At 44.7% G+C, this 17,866-nt stretch overlaps 1 protein-coding gene across 2 annotated transcripts in view; it reads left to right on the plus strand.

Annotated features, from left to right (window-relative positions):
• DELE1 (DAP3 binding cell death enhancer 1) overlaps window positions 1-17,866 on the plus strand; it is a 103,860-nt gene that overhangs the window by 11,159 nt on the left and 74,835 nt on the right. For both annotated transcript variants that reach the window (XM_078653526.1, XM_078653527.1), the window contains exon 2: window positions 3,549-3,669. In XM_078653526.1, coding sequence (XP_078509652.1) covers window positions 3,549-3,669 — 121 coding nt within the window. The remainder of the gene's footprint in view (window positions 1-3,548; window positions 3,670-17,866) is intronic.

Here is a 17,866-nt window from a genome sequence, read left to right on the forward strand (position 1 = left end):
GGGGCACAACTAAGGTTGAAACGTAGACGATTACTTAAGGCCCACACTATCTAAGACTCTACAGATAACGAAAGGTCACTGCTAGTGAAAAGAGTCATTGGTGTTAATGCATCATCTGGCCTATCCCTCACCTGTATATAAAAACCTCAACCACCATTGTATATATTGTACACCTGTTGAGCACTGAGCACCTATGTCACACGATCACCCCATTCTATGTAAATATTGAATTCATGTTGACAGCCACCTTTTACTGTGATTATCTATGAATGATTTAATTCTGATAAATAGAAACAGTACAAAGCTTCTAAATCTCGGTTTCCAATTCTTCAAGGAAAATTGTCTTACTCTACAGGCGTTTGTGAAAAGGTTGCTACCCAATTTTAATCAGTGCATTCAGAGCACCACTAAATAACGCACTTTCTACCCGACAGAACCAACTCTTGTTTAATTTATTCATACCCAGGTTCTGAGGGACACAGGGTTACCCCATTATTGTTTAACCACAGCATTGATGTCAGCATCTAGCTGCCCTTAATAGATATATTATGTGCTTCTCGGCTAAAATGACCTGCAAGTAACCTGAGGAGAACTTAAAGTAAGAGAAACCAAGTGACAAGTGAGTGGGACTTACTTTAAGGACAGAAGAGCCCAAGTTCCCTGTCCGTTTCTATGGTAACAATTTGAATTCATTTTGTTGGAATTGCATCTGGATAGAATCGGGTTATATCAGTGCTGTGTTCAAAACTGTGCTTTCATATTGAAAGGGCAATTAGATTGAGTGAGTTTCGACTTTCATGTTGCTTGAATTCTTACTCTTTCTAAGTCAGAGAATAATTAAGCTCCACTCGCCAAAATGCATATATGTCTGTATGTAATTGAATTTGTGTAGCTTAAAATCAGCTATAAAACAACCAAAGTTCTATATGGACGGTGGCAATACATTCGCGTATATCAATAAAAACATCCCCAGAGCCATACATAAATGCATTAACATAGGCAACGCCTATAGCTCTTGGATGGCTGAGACCTATTGGCTTTGCCCCTATGGCGATTTACAAATGTATTGTATTGTAATTGCATTTATACAGCACTTACTACCTCTGACGAGGCGTCAAAGCGCTTTTTCAGCGAGTAGCATGCTACTCCGAAACCCCTAAAGTATTAGTGGTAAATTAGTATAGTGAAATATGAAAGTAGTTTGAGTGGTGGATATTTGTAAATTATTTGGATTGTGAAGGATAGCGGAGGGATAGACGAGGGAAAAAGGTTTGCATTTATGTAGCGCTTGTTACCCCTGATGGGGTGTTGAAGCGCTCTTTTGGGAGTAGCACCCTACTCCGGAACCCATAAAAACGTAATATACTGTTACATCAGTCATAGCCTTTTTGTTGCCGGGATGTGCGATGTCTAGCCGAGACTTAAAAACCATCATTCCGTCGACTGACACACAATTGCTGCCCACCCCCCTAAGTATTTCCTGTTCCAGATAAGTGCCTAAGTAGCCTTCCCCTCTCTCCACAGCCCAAAAAAAACACATATTCAGAAAGAACAGTTTGGGCCTCCCTTACAGCTTAATCCATTCAAAAGGGCAGTGGCAGGGACACAAGAACAAAATACTTTCAAGCCTATATGGAATCAAAAAAAGTTTGCATCACATAAAATGACTGCTTCTGCGGAGCTGCCGTTTATCTCGCAAATACATCAGACATCGTGACAAAAGAGCGCAAGTCTAAGGGGATGTATTTAGAGCGTGACTGAAAAGCAGCCTAATTTTTCTTGTATAAAATCTATTTCGTTAAGAAGATGCATCAAACGCACCAAAACAGATACTGCTTAGCCAGTATTATTGGAAAACAATTACACTCAAATGTCAATTTTGTTTGATGCACTTCTTGAATATTTATCAATAGGGGGCAATGTTGCTACACGCGCAAGGGAGCTTAACAGTTATTTTTCTGTTTCCAAGCTGCCTTGCATATTAGATAAGCAAATTCCTATTTTGTCTTTAAGTTCTGGACCTTCGTTGCTGACCGAAATATATATCCCACTAAGGATTAAGCAGTGGTATTTAAGTCATGCACTGCATTGTTAAATGGTCAGTTCCAAGTGAGCCTATTTTATTCACAACACATCAGAGAGGCGTCCCTTGCCCACAGATTGGTGCATAACACTGGATCTGAGGCATGTGCTGTAAGAGCCCAGAGCTCCTCTCCAAACTGAACCAAATACTTAAAAAACAGAATGCAAAGTTCACCTTGAACAGCTTCACAAACAAACGTGGCTCCCGTCATGCCTCTCCCACAAAGCACAGGTCAGCGCAAGCAGACAACAGATCGCTATGGTGTGTGGGCAGGAGGAAGAGGACTGGGTCAGATGTAGATAAAGAAAAGTAAACAGGCTCCCTTGGGGGAACCACGTCTGACATTTGATCTCAGTCTTCACATGAACAGTAAATGCGACGAGCTAAGAATTACAGCCCTGTTTACACAAAAACTCAGAGGAGTGAAAAAACAGAGCGCTCCCTTGTGTGAACTACTCTTAGACCACGAAGAAAAAAGTTCCTTTAGCAGTTGATATAATGGGACAAGTGAAATGATACATGTAACAGAGGCAGTCCTCGTGGGACTTACAAAAGACCAAAAGGAGGGACTATTAAGCATATTCACCAAACAAAAGCAGGCATTTACGAAGGGCAGCAATAGGAACCAATGAAAAAGATGGGACGTGCTCGAAGCTCACATTGTAGATACAGCATGTCTCGAAGAGATAGCGCATATGCTGCCTAGGCGAGACCTAATAAGTAAAATACATGGTGGCAAATTAGAAATCCCCAAACGTAGATTTTGGCAAAAAAAAAATCACCAGGAACACATGACAATAGAAAAAGAATTGATTGTACAAGTAATGACTGCCGTTTTGCAGCGTACTGAACCACCTGGCTAGCAACTGGTGCCCTGTAGATTCATTGAGTGATTCATTATTCTAATTATCATAGTTATCACGGCACAAGATTCCAATGTTGAAATTCATCTTGTAAAGAAGAATGTGTTCAGTTGTTTCGTAAACTACATATGTTTTTTGATGTAAAGGCAGCGCGAGGACGCATATTCCAAAAGGCTGTGGCACAGAGTACGGACCTCCTGTCCTAGAGTGATGTACACGTGGGATAACCATGATGAGTGAATAAGCAATGCCGGAGTGAAGTACTAGGAGCAAGAATGAAGATAAATTAAACCATTTTGTTAATGACCGATGCACAGTTTTCAACAGAATGTTGTTAACAGGCAACCAGTGAAATTTAGGTTGATGGCAGCTACACTTCACTGACTGCCTGTTAAGACATGCATTTAGTGTAAAGCTCTGAGAATGGCTCATTGGGCTATGTCAGAGCGCATAACGTGGCTTGATAAAGAGACAAAAATATAGCAGGATTTTCACCTGTGTCAAATGCTCTAAAGAGGTTTTAGTGTATTTTTGGTAACTTTGACCTCTTTCCCCTCTGTTGTGAACAATTTTTCTGAAATGTCTGTTTGCTCCCGTTTCAGCTCTACATCGTTTCCATTCGGCGAATGTCTCAAGCTCTCTGCATGCTGCACCTCACACCGAAGTTGACGTCCTAAACTCTTCTGGATTACTTCCTGCAGGGTCGAGCTCGAGCATCAAAAGGTACAGTAGCGAGTCACTTCCATATTTAGTTTTGTAAATGTCAGTAGGCTGGGCGAAATCTTTCTCGCCAAAGGTTCGGCAGATATTGTCACCCAGTTAGTTTTGTGCTCTGTGATGCCATATCTTTTTTTATATCTTTTTTTTTATTTTATTTTTTTGTCTTTAGTTATATGCTGCCTTTACCACTTTAACTTTCAGGTGCAAGGTGAGAATAGGCTAGCTTTCTGCAGTCTAAGGAATAGACCGAGGCAATGCAAGGCGGGAATAGGCTGGCTTTCTGCAGTCTAAGGAATAGACCGAGGCTTAGAGGACCCATGATATTTAGTTGAAACATGTTGTTTTACAAAAAGTTCATAACTAATGGATCTAATCTACTGCAATACTGCTAAGTTAATTTCGAAAAAGTCCCCTCACTGCCCTCCTTACTAGCAGAATTCCTTCCCTGCTCCTTCCTCACTCAGATAGAATTTCCCTCTCCCACAGAAGTACCTCTTCTTGTCCTCATTCACACACACCTCTCCCTCCTTTTCTAGGAGAATCCATTGCCCTCTGTTCCTTACCCTAAGCATGGCGAATTCTGCCATGGTCCCTTGAGGTCGAAACTTCTCAGAGCTCCCCATCTTATTCTGCTCATTCACTTCTATGTTTACCGGTGCAAATCTGTATTGCTAGCTAGTTACCTCAAACCCCACCCCTCAATTCTGTTCCTCTGATACTTCCCCCCCACACCCCCACCCTACTGGTATGCACCATCAACAATAAATAGACCAAAACACACATTATTTCCAAACCTTCAAGTTTGAGTTGAGTTTAGCAGAATTATCTATCCTCCTATTCCCCCAATACCGGTAGAATCCCTCTTTTGCTCCCACGTTCCTCATCCTGACCCCACTCCAGCCGACATTTCTCCACCTTTGCTAGTAGAATTATTTGTCCCCCATCCGTCCCTCTCTGTAAGCGGGGTGAATTCTGTCTGCTTCTTCAAGGTAGAACTTTTTTGAGCCCCCCACATCTAGAGGAATCTTCCTCTTATTGTGCTCACCCACATCTATGCCTGCTGGATACAACTCTGTACTGCTTGTTGCTTGCCTCTGAGTCTGCCTCCCTGCTTCTTCTGAAATGGACTTGCAACGACAAAAACAAATAGACTATAAACATATATTCTTTTCAAAATCATCAAGCTTGCCCAAATAAAATTCAAAACTGAGATGGAGAGCTTGCTTTAAATCAAGGACACAAAAACCTAAACTGTTATCCTCAGCGTAGTTATAATATTGCCTCCCCAGACTGCTTGCACATTAACCTTCTCAGTCACTTTCTTGATAGGTTCTCTGAATGAAGCAATAATTTAGTAGGGCTTTTATGACTTATTTCTTCAGATATGTTTTCAAGGAGAGATAAGGGATTGCACTTGGTGCTCCACTTGACGGAAAACTTGATTTAACACTTTCTTTTGAGGCTGCAAAAGGACCTTGAAAAGTCTGAAAATGCTTGGATCGACTGACTGCTGTCTTAAAGAAATGTAATCCAGTTTCCTCAGTGAGGCATTTTCTTGGAGTTCTCTGTTCATTGGGGGTAACTGGGCAGCTTCGTGTGCGGGGACTCTTGTTTACCACCAGTGTTCCAGGGCCACCGTTACTTTTCCAATCCTATTGGATAAGTTCTATGCTTTGCACCTTCATTATTCAGGGATATTGAAGCCGAGCTGTCAAGGCTTACTTTAGGAGGATTAAAGCTTAGAAACTCTAAGATAGATTAACATTTAATCGCTCCCAATAAACTCAATGTCCAATCCGTGCCGAATATTCAAAGAAGAATAACTTTTATTTGCAGATAAATAAAAAGAACATTTAGATCACCAACTGCCTGATCAAAACAACTGACATACACATACCTCTGCTAGGGGACACATTTTGCTGAGGAGGCCACATTTACCTAGTCCTGCTGAAAGTAACACTGCAGATGACCAATAAAATATCTGTCCTTCGCAATATTCAGTCCGGTATGTCTGAGAACTTTCTCACCCTAAATCCACATAAAAATTTATTTGTCTTGTTCACTCCCAAGTTCAAAACGTCCTTTAACCCGGATCAGGTAAACAATCTCAACTTCCCTGTCTTTTCCCCTTCTCTCTCTCCCACTGTTTCTTCACTTGGTATTGCCCTGAACTCCTCTCTAGCCATGATCCCCCCCACATCAATAGGCTCTCCAAAGCGACTCACTTGTACCTGCGAGCCCTGAAGACCACGTTGCTTATGTCATCGTCTTTTCTACAATCAGTGGCCCTTGCTCGGATTCTTTCTAGCTGGTTTTTGGCAAAGCTGTTGTTGCAGTCATCCCTTAAACAGCTCTCCTGTCTCTGAAAACTGCATGTATGCTTCGGCCAGAATTGTGTCATCAACCAATAACTTCATCCATTTCACTGCTATCCTCGCCGAGCTCCATTGGCTCTCTATTAAAGCTAGAATAACGTTCATGCTAGGCTTTTTGTCCATGTCAGCTCCCTACCCTACCTTTCCAGCCTCCTAAAACTATCTGGTAGCTCCAGAACTTCTCAAACCACCCTGTTTCAATAGTCTGCACACTCAACATCAGTCCTTCTCAGGAGCAGTTTCTATTCTTTGAACATATCTCTTGGCAAACTTTAGAATGAAACTTATGCCGATGTCTTACTGCAAGCACCTAAATGCACATTCATTTAGACTGTGCCTATCTCTTTAAATCTTCTTGTAATTCCAATAGCCTGCTTCTGCAAACAGTCTAGCTTTGCACTTCCTCTCCCGCATGGCGCCTCTTTCCCTTCATTTCGTTTTTAGCCATTCTGTAGTTTTCTCTTTTTTTCCACTCTTTCAGATTCCCATGTTTTCCCCTACTCTTGTTCTAACCTCACTTCAACCACACCTTTATCTACTTCCTGCTCTTTCCCTCTGTTTTCTCTCTAGCTGTTTGTTCTCGCTCCTCGGCACTCACTCTCCTCCTCTACCAACCTTTCCCTCCTCTGGGACCGTTCCTTCCCTTCTACCTCTAAATATTCCTTGCCTTCTTTCTCTACTTCCCACTTACTCCACCCCGCGTCCTCTCTGTTCTCTCTTCCCATCCCCCTTTTCACTATCTCCTCTGCTCTTACTCCCCTCCAATTCTTCCCCTGCTCCTGCCCCTTCCAGGGACATAACCTAGACCCCTGCAGCCCCGTTGGCGCAGGAGGCTCAACACCCATTAAGGCCTATGAATATCCATGAGATATGGGAGGCACAGGCCCCCCCACCATACCTTTATTTGTGTTACAGCACATCCGCCTCCTCTTTTCAACATCTCGCACTCATATGTCCTTGCACCCCCCCTGTGCTTCCTGTTTAGTCCTCAACTCACTTTCCTTTTCCACGCTCTTGCTCTCTCACCCCTTCCCAGCCATCAACCTACCCTCTTCTTGTTCTGTTCTTGCTCACCTCCTTCCCTCTCTCCCTCTACTATCCATTCATTCATTCCCTCTATCTTGTTGTTCTGCTCTCTAGTCCTCACTTTATTCCCATCCTCTTCTTTCACACTCCTCTTTCTTCGCCCTCCTCAACATTATCTCCATTTCTACTCTTCTTTCGAGTTCTCATTGCCCTCTTCCTCCTGCTCCCCTAACTCGCTAAATTGTAGCTATTACTAGTTCTCTGATTGTTCCATTGATTATCTCATTTGCGTTAGTGTGTTATCCACATGACCGTTGTCTCACTGCTGATCTTTAAGCGCTCTCATACCTTACGATGTTCGTCGCGGTATAAAGATGTTAAATAATTAATATGTAATTATCTGATATACAATTTTACCCTGTTCTGCTTCATGTCTGAGCTACAGGCTCACATATTACTTGCTGGAAACCTCCACTGCGGCTGAGAGATGGTCCAGATATTCGTCCTGGTTGTTACTGGAAGTAAATAAAAGCAACAATCTTTGGAGGTAGCCTTTTGATTGGTGAGCTCACTTGAGACCAATAATGCACTGAATGCAGATGCTACTAACCGCCATTCCTCTAGTGAACATCCGGCAGACCACTGCACTGGACTCACGCACTCATGCTGAAGAACCGGGTTTTAGAACCCAGCGGCGCCAGGGGCACGCCCAAAGTCTTCGGGTTCACCTGTCTTAGAATACAGAGACACGGGACTCTTCGTGGTGGCGTCAAAGATCAAATTTATTGGCTGCAGCCAGTAACAGAAGTCCTAGAAATCATCACGGTATGAGTTCTCAGGAGACTGCTCAATTTTACAAAGCAAGTCATCCCTTTTTATGCCAAAAATCACATTCCAGACAAGCACTTAATATTTGCAAACTGCCCAATCACATGTATCCACACCAAAAGTATCGCATGATGGTAAAACCCACTTTTCAGTTCCCCAGCCCATGATCAATCATTGGTCAAACCCAACATTCTTCTTTAGACAGGTCGAACGAACCCATAATAAAAAAAGGCCACAACCCAATCATAAATAGACCATAAAAGAAGAAACAGATAGAAGTAGGATAAGGCATGTTTGTGTGCAGTAAAACTTAATGATGTCCTGTGCTCTGATCCTTAATCTTGATCAGCTAAAGGGCAGGAACTGGTTTAACAGGGTCAGTTCACTCAGGTCAAACAGGAGTCAGCACAAACTCGAGCTAAGGTGTACATGTCCTTAAAAGACTAGTTCAACCACAGTCATCGGCCTATGTGAGGGCAACCACAAAATGGCTGCCATACACAAAATGGAACCCACGGTTCAGAACGAAATCTCCACAAACGTAGTGAATCTGTAAGTCTAGCATGACGAGATCACTCGTACTTGCCGAACTCACTAGTTACGGTTTGCTATTATCAAATTCGTAACAAAACCATGCTATTTATAAAACGGGTTCAGAATTCACGGAACCACAGACCCTCCTATTGCCCTTACATAGGCAATCATTCAGTCTGCGTCTGAGTCGATGTCAATATTCATCAGATCATCAAGATGCTGCTGGAGCATCATCCTATTACTCAGGACTTCTCTCGAGACAGGTCTTCTCACACACGTAGTAGTACAAAGGCCACATATGGCAGGGCCATACTGTACACAGAGACAACATGAGAAGAGAATCGCTAAAACCATCCCAATGATCATCAGAATCTTCCATCCCCAGGTCGATAACAGTCCCCAAAACCATCCAATCAACGACCAATCTCCTTTATCCACATTTATAGATTCAGAGATCTTATGTAACTTAGAAATGGCCTGGTGTACTGTAGGAGCATTGTCTGGTATGAAAACGCAGCAACTCAATTGGATCACTTTACATACCCCACCTCGGTCCGCAAGTATGACGTCCAAAACCATTCGATTCTGTAATGTCATAAGGCGATCCACTTGAAGCTCAGCGGTCAGATTACTAAGGGCACCAGCAGTTTCATTTATGGTGGATTCAACCACTCTCGTTAATTGCCTTAAGTTTCTACTGTTTGCCATAGGTCCCCAAAACGGTAGGAAACCCTTGAGTCTCCCACTTCTTGTCCCGTAGTATCTTTCTCACTGAAGACACCCCTAACAACTCTCGTTCTGTGGTAATCTACAGCAGCAGTATACGTAGGAGGCAACAAATATGCAACATAACATGTTCCCGAAAAATCAGGGAGCAACCATGTATATGCGCTATCATAGCAGACAAAATACGTGCCCTTAGCTGCTAAAAACGGTGGGGAAGTTTGGGACGCAAAGACATACGTCTGAGTACAAACACTCTTCCCTAACTGAGCTCTCGGATTCTTGCCTTTCCCTTGCAGACAAAAATTACCATGATGGGGTACAATCCAAATCGGAGGTGACCTTTTTCGTCTCTGCTTCTCACCCAGACTAATACTATATCCGGTTGCATTCCAACCAACATATGCTAGTAACTCATCCTTGGGAATAGTCTTATACGTTTCGATATCTCTACTCATATCTGTAATTCCCTTCACTAAGGCTTTATTAGGTCTCGGCCGAGACCTATTGCAGTCAAGTTCGTTCTCAAGGGAGGACAGAGCGGTGCACGAGCCTACCAGGGTCTGTGGACGCGCACGCACACAGGCAGGCAGGCACGCGCCAGACACACATAGACAGACAGACAGACAGACACACGCACGCACACACACACACACACACGCACACACACACACACTCCCTCTCTGCCCACTCCCTCTCTGCCGCCCCCCCTCTACCCCCACTCACCGGGCTCTTTCCCTCCGCAGCGGGTCAGTCACGGCAGCAGGCAGACTCTGTGTCTTCTCCGGCGATCTTCAGCTGATGTGCACGCCCACGCTACGTCTCGTTACGCTGAGTGCAGAGTAGTGAGTGCAGAGTAGTGAGTGCAGAGTAGTGAGTGCAGAGTAGTGAGTGCAGAGTAGTGAGTGCAGAGTAGTGAGTGCAGAGTAGTGAGTGCAGAGTAGTGAGTGCGCAGAGCAGTGAGTGCGCAGAGCAGTGAGTGCGCAGAGCAGTGAGTGCGCAGAGCAGTGAGTGCGCAGAGCAGTGAGTACGCAGAGCAGTGAGTGCGCAGAGCAGTGAGTGCGCAGAGCAGTGAGTGCGCAGAGCAGTGAGTGCGCAGAGCAGTGAGTGCGCAGAGCAGTGAGTGCGCAGAGCAGTGAGTGCGCAGAGCAGTGAGTGCGCAGAGCAGTGAGTGCGCAGAGCAGTGAGTGCGCAGAGCAGTGAGTGCGCAGAGCAGTGAGTGCGCAGAGCAGTGAGTGCGCAGAGCAGTGAGTGCGCAGAGCAGTGAGTGCGCAGGTGCAGAGCGGTGAGTGCAGGTGCAGAGCGGTGTGTGCTGTTGAGTGCAGAGTGCTGTTTATTGGCAATGTAAATGACAATGCCATTTATTTATGATTTAAAGAAAAAAAAAGAAATGTCATGAGCAATGCCAATAGCTCTACCTTTAATGATGCCGAGACCATTGCATTGTAAATGCTTGTTACTTGAGTTATCTCTCATGGAACGCAGGGGATAGACTTCAATGGCATAAATAAACATTGTCTGATATGCCCATACGGACCCATTGTAACTGAATGGCAGAACCAGATAAGGAATACCTCTATCCATAGTATGTGGCATAAGACCACACACACCCAACAATTAGTGGTGTTCACTACTAACTGGTGTTGATGGAGAAGTTGCACAAAGGAATTATTCACAAATTCCGACCTTCTAATTTGCTCGTGTTCAGGTAAAATATGAAAAGAATGTAAAGAAACAGTAGTAGGAAAAGACATAGGTTGGGAAGTAGGTGCAAACGGCTGTTGTGTGACATAGAAAACCAAACCCACACAAGCTAATGCAATATTCAAAAGCATTAAAAAACACATTATTAAAAAACATTTGCTACGAACCAATATACATATTCGGACTTTAGAGTCCATTTTCCTAACATTCTTTGCAGCGTAAAAAAACTCCATCCTCTAACCGTGCTGTTCGCGGCAGTTGGTTCTCTTCCGCTAAGGAATGCGCCTGTCAGTCTAGGGAACGCCCTTGGACCAACCAGAACCGTCGACCTTGTGTCTACACGGCTTGCAATCCCAAGTCTTTATACCGCGACCCTACAGCTGAACCCGGATGGTGGTTCGAAAAAGACAAAAAAATGTTTCTTGATCTGCCGAAGTGTAAATTCACTACATAAGAAAGAAAATATTTATTTGTCCATATGTACAATCTTTCTTGGTCTCAAATCGTAGCGTTCTTTGTCAGGCACAGTCTGATCTTTGAATAGAAGATCCGGATTGGTGGTGTCAATCTTCAGATGAGGAGGCACAGCAGCTTGTAGAACATCATCATCCTCACGTTCAGACCGTGTCCATGTCAAATGAGCATCACTAAATGGAACGAACCTAGGGACCTTCTCACAATCAGAATCGGCGATACCATCCCTTACCCACTGATCATATGGTAAAGGCAAAGGAACTTTTTTACAGTGGGTGACATGCACCCAGTTCTTTTTGCCTGCTACTCTAACAGCGGTTCTAGTAACCAACAAAATCAGATAGGGGCCGGTCCATCTAGGTTGCAAGTTCTTGGTACGCTGAAAATTCTTCACAAGAACATACTGTCCAGGTTCAAGTACGTGGCCTGGATCTGTAGTAGCTGTCGGCAAACTGTCATAGACCTGTTGGTGGAGAACACGTAATTTAGCAGTCAAGTCATGTAAGTAATCCACCAACATAGGGTATTCAATACTGCTGTATTCTTTCAGACGAGGCACTCCCCAAACATTCGCTGGACGACCAAACACAATCTCATACGGACTAAGTCCCACTCGAGAATGCACAGTCGTCCTTGTTGACAAAAGAGCCAACGGCAAGGCATCTGGCCATGTAAGACCAGTGCTCGCTTGTACCTTGGCTAATTTCAGCTTAAGCATACCATTGTAACATTCAACAAGTCCAGCAGACTGGGGGTGATTCGCTGCGTGGAACTTCTGACTGATTCCCAATCCAGAGCATACTTTCTTCATGATTTGACCCACAAATTCACTCCCATTGTCTGACCATACAATTCTCGGCAATCCATACCTAGGGAAATACTCTCTCAACAAAACCTTGGCTGTAGACAAGGCAGTATTATCTTTTAGGGGGTAAGCCTCTATCCATCTAGAAAAGGCGCAAACAACCACAAGAACATATTTAAGATTGTTGCATCTCTCCATGTGAATATAGTCTAACTGTATCACCTCAAATGGATACGTCGGAGGAGCAAAATGACCAGCTGGAGTTGGAGTTCCCTTACCAGGATTATATTGCAGACAAATCATACAATGTTTCACCACGTTCTCTGCACATTTCGGGATTCCAGCGTTCTGCCAAACTGGAGCCAACAACTTACATATTCCTTTCGAACTTATATGAGCCAATCCATAAGCCATTGTAACCACTGGGAGCACATACGCGTCTGGCAACAACCATCGCTGGTGTTCCGACAACTCAATCCAACAACCCGTAGAATCCAACATACCCGTACTCTCTCTCCAAACATTAATTTCCTTTTCTGTAGCTTCAGCCTGAATCATTTTCACACTTTCTATCGTGTCTTCACACATTCCACCAGCCATAACCCATCTTGCTGGTCCTGCAACATACATACGGCTCATCATGTCTTTCGCTATTTCCTTCGCAACTTCATCCGCAAACGCATTCCCTCGGCCAACATCATCCACAACTTTCTTATGCGCACTACATTTCACAATTGCAATCTGCTTTGGGAGAGTGAGAGATTCCAAAAGTTCATTCACTAACTGCCCATGCTGAATTTTAGTTCCATGGGAAGTAAGGAACCCACGCTCTCTCCACAAACGTCCAAAACTGTGCGCAACACCAAACGCATACTGACTATCGGTATAAACATTCACTCGCTTTCCTTCCGACAACACACACGCTCTAGCCAGTGCAATCAACTCTGCTGCTTGCGCAGAATTCTGTGATATGCGTGCTGTCTCAACAACTGTATTTATAGTTGTGATAGCATACGCTGCGGTCGTTTCACCATTCTGAAGCTTAAAACACGAACCATCAACCCACAGCGTACCATCAACATTCTCAAAAGGAGTGTCCTTAAGATCCACTCTAGCTTTTGTTTCTTCCTCTGTATGAAGAAAACAATCATGCTGTTCTTGAGCATCCGTCTCTGTAGAGATCGGCAACAACGTAGCTGGATTCAACACATTTCATCTTTTAATGTGAACATGGCTAGCCAAAAGTGTCAACTCGTAACCGGAAAGACGTGCACTAGTAAGGTGCTGTGTCTTAGTCCTATTTAGTAAAGTATCCACTGCATGCGGAACCATCACAATCAGCGTATTATCCAATACCAAACCAGCAGACTGTCGAATAGAAACGGTAGCTGCGGCAATGCTTTAGCAACTGGATCTAACGTTGCTGAGAAATACGCACATGGACCCTGCTTGTCCCCAAAAGATTGTGTCAACACTGACAACGCACATCCTTCTCTCTCGTGCACATACAACGTAAAAGGCTTGCTATAGTCTGGAGTAACTAACAAAAGCGACTAGGCCGTTCCTAAGGAAACAGGAAGAAGGGGAAGAGAGCGGTCACAAGGGGGGTAGGAATAGTGCTCAGTGGAGGACTATCCTGGGTGTCCAATTTGTTGGATATAATGGCCTCACACACCCTTGCGAGTGTCATGCTTCATCATCGGCAGTGCTCCTCGTTGGACAGGCGGTGCAATGTCCAACGGGCTCACCTCAAAGAGGGGCTCTTTGGCGGGGATCTTTTATCCAACTGCCTATGGGTGAAGTGTGGGTGAGGGGCCAGGAGAAGGAGGATAGTGTGAGTGAGGTTAAAATGTGGCACAAGGTACCGGAGATCAATTTATTCTGGTGGTCCCTTGCCACAAGTAAAATTAAGAGATAGCCTGTAATCGCAGGAAATTTAGGATTCCACGTCGTGGTACAGGACTAAAGTGCATTCAGTGTGGTCAACATGTTTCTCCCCTAAGCACATTGGCTGCGATTCTTCAGGACCTATTCTTTAACTACTATCACAAAAAACATGACCTAATAAAGTATCAGTTTTGTTATATCATCAGTTGTACTACCTGTATGGTACTCCTCTCGCCTAGGGGAAGACAAAAGAGATTGTTACCAAAGAATAGTGACAACAGGTGACCCTTTCGTGACCGTGAGCACACAGTGCTGGTGTGAATAAGGTGACATACTAGTAGTGATTTGTGACTAGTATGAGCGTTTATGAACATTTTGAGAATCACACATTAAAAACATATATACATAGCATCTATATACATGTAAACAGCAGCAGCTTATTCAGAACCCCCTGAGTTCATCCTGTGGCGTGGGTAAAATGTTACTCACCTAATGGTCAGGGTGCGTAGGTGTCAACAGTACCCGGTAGATCTGACATCAAGGGGGAACCATAGGGGTTTAAGGCTAAGGAAAACCAAATTGACTCTGTTACAGAAGAACAGTTCTTGGCGTGGTTTAGACCACTTCCCTGTTTGTTTCTAATATGCAAGGACCTGATATTAGCACTAGGGAACCTAAGGGGATTGCACTTACTTCAGTCTACCTCTGTCAGCGCCCGTTGTGCCTACCCATATCCACCGGGTCCGGATAGTGGTGTTTCCTGGTGTGCTGCCAGATTAACTAGTGTTGGGGGCGTGGCCAGTATCGGGTGTAGTCCAGTTCCGCATGTCACGTGACATCAACCGTGACTGTGGCGGCCATCTTAGACAGGAGTGAGAAACCCATATGTTGGTGGATAAATGGATATACATATTAATCCTGTGGAAATGTTGGAACGTTAATGGGAATAATATAGTAAAGGCAGGGCGCTCGGTCACAGTGTGCTAGCAGTAGTCATTTCATCTTTGTGAAGATGGTGAGATCAGTGTGGACAGTAATACAGCCCCGCATGTCACATGGATAATGCCGTGACTGTTACGGCCATCTTGGAGAGGGGTGTAATTCAAGGTGGACAAACTGATGTTAGTATTGCCTCAAAATGATTTAAACAGTATCGGATCCTTCAATAAGGGGTATTGTGTTCAGGACTATCATTACAGTGCACTCCACGGTATGTCCTCATTGAGCCCCCGTTTATCAGAGGACAGACGGTGTATCCACCTCCTGTTCTTTTTGAAACAGGTTCTGTTTGGATTTGTTACTAGGGGTCTCAAGGACTAGCCATCTTAGTGAATCAGCAGTGTGGTTTTGCTCTGAATAATGTCTACACATCTTAGTATTCGTTTTTTTGCAACGAAAGTTGCTTCTGTGTTCCGAAATGCGAATCTTGATAGGGCGGGTGGTCATGCCTACGTATTGTAGATCACATGGGCATCTGAGTAAGTAAATGCAATTCGATGTATTGCAATTAGTGTGGCCCCGAAGTTCCCACAGGAAGGAATCTGTCAATTGGATGGTTTTGGACATGTTAGTATAAGGGCATGCACTGCAGGATCCACAAGGGTAATGTCCCCGTACTGGAGGTAATTGCCAGAGTGTAGTCTGTTTCTGGGTTCCAGCCTGCTTAGGCCTGGTGTGGACCAGAATGTCCTTTATATTCCTTGATCTTTTGAAGGCGAACCTGGGGGTCGCCAAGTTCAGTTCCCCTGTGTTCAAGATCTGCCAGTGTTTCTTAATAATCTTTTTGATTTCATTAGAAGCAGGTGAAAAGGTGGTCACGCAGGTCAAGAGATCATTGTTTTGAGGGGATTGTATTCCAGCAAAGCCCCTCTATGGTTATTTTGTGCCCGTTTCCGTGCTTTGTAGATTTCCTTTGTGGGGTATCCCCTGTCTCTCAGATTGCGGGATATCTCTGATATGAAGAGAGAGTGGGTTAGGATTACGTTACATGGTGCACTCATGGCTGAGTACTTTAAGGCCAAAATAGCACCCAATGGCCTGATTGTTAAGAATTTCCCCAGGATCTTCTGGGAGGACGGCCAATTTAAGGTAGAATGGTCCCTTATTTCGTGGAAGTGTACTCATGACCTACTCATCCTATTGGTCAATACTTCTAAACGACTTGCTGACGAACTACTCAGCAAAATCCAGATCGCAGAGAGCGCCATTAAGAGCGCAGGCCAGAACCCAGGCCTCAAAACCAAACTGGCCGAATTAAATAAAGAAATCTCAGAGCACAAAGACTTCTTAATGAAACCGAAAGTTGCTAAACTGCAGAAAGATATCCTACGTTTCTCTAAAGAGAAGGTCTATCCGTATCTTAAAGATGACTATGTCCCCCCTGGGACAGGATACCTTTCTGACTCTAGTGCCACCTCTTCGAGGCGAGGCTCCAACAGTGATAGTAATTCGAGTGGGGATGACTGGCAACCTGAGCCCCGCAGGGGAAAAAGAGGGGGCAGACGTGGGCAACCTTTCTAACCACACCCTCCCTTCCAGGGGCCTCCTATGTGGCAATTTCCACAATTCCAACACCCTATGATACCATTTGTACCCCAGTACCCCCCTCAATTCGCCCCCCCCCCCATAGCACCAATCAGCAGCCTTTTTTAGACAGAGGTTGGGGCAGAGGGCGCGGGCGCAGGCGAGGAAACGGACCAGACAAGAGGGTGCAGTGGGAAGACACACAGGCTCAAGGGATGGAAACCAGGAGCAAGACAGGACGGAAGTAAGCCTGGTAGTGAATCTCTCTTCACGCCAACTCACTGACTGTGAAGAAAAGGTGTTGCCAAAAGGGCTCGGATTCGTCCCTACTCCTAAAATAGACAACTTCCAACAGAATTGCGAAATTCAGAAATTCTTTAGGAAGATCAGATTGAGAGCCTTTTTCGAGGGGAGACCACTTGAGACCCCCATTGATTCAGGCCTCCATAATCCATCTAACTTCACCCCACACAGTGGGATGGTTCCCAATGAGATCTTGACTTATGAGCAAGCTGTACTCAAGGACATTGGTTCATTGGGACCGAGCAAGAGACATCATAATCTTTCCAACTCAGAAATGCAGGTGTTGGATTCCCTAGCAAACGATGGGACCATCACAATCAAACAGGCCGACAAGGGCGGAGTAACGGTCATAATGGACACCACTGATTATGACACAGAATGTCTGAGGCAACTCGGGGACAGGCGCTATTACACCCCGATTCCAGCTAATCCCACTGACCGCCTAAAGACATCCATTTCAGGACTGGTCGAATCGGCCCTCTGCCAGGAATGGATTTCGAAAAAGGAGGCTGAGTTCCTTGTGAAAAAAGAACCCAGGGTGCCTTATTTCTACACCCTCCCCAAAATTCACAAGGGGACCACCCCAGTACCAGGACGTCCAATCGTCTCGGGCATCAACTCTGTACTAGAGCCCCTCTCGCAATTTTGCGACCATTTTCTACAACCTTTGGTAAAAAGAACCCCTTCCTATGTCGAAGACACGACTGATGTCCTTCGTCTCCTGGACAGCATACAGGAAGACATTCAAATTGATTTCCTCATCACCCTAGACGTGGAGGCCCTCTACACTAACATCCCACAGAGGGCCACACTAGGAGTGATTGAGAGAATCCTGAGTGCAGAGGAATGGACCTCCCTCCTTCATCATGGAGTGTGCGAGTCTTGCTCTCACTGAAAATTTCTTTGAATTCGAAGGGCAGCATTACCTGCAAACCCAGGGTACCTCCATGGGCAGTACATTTGCCCCTTCGGTGGCCTGCCTTTACATGGCTGATTTTGAGGACAACCACATCAATGG

This window comes from Lissotriton helveticus, chromosome 7, assembly GCF_964261635.1.
Source record: "Lissotriton helveticus chromosome 7, aLisHel1.1, whole genome shotgun sequence".
Lineage (NCBI taxonomy): Eukaryota > Metazoa > Chordata > Amphibia > Caudata > Salamandridae > Lissotriton > Lissotriton helveticus.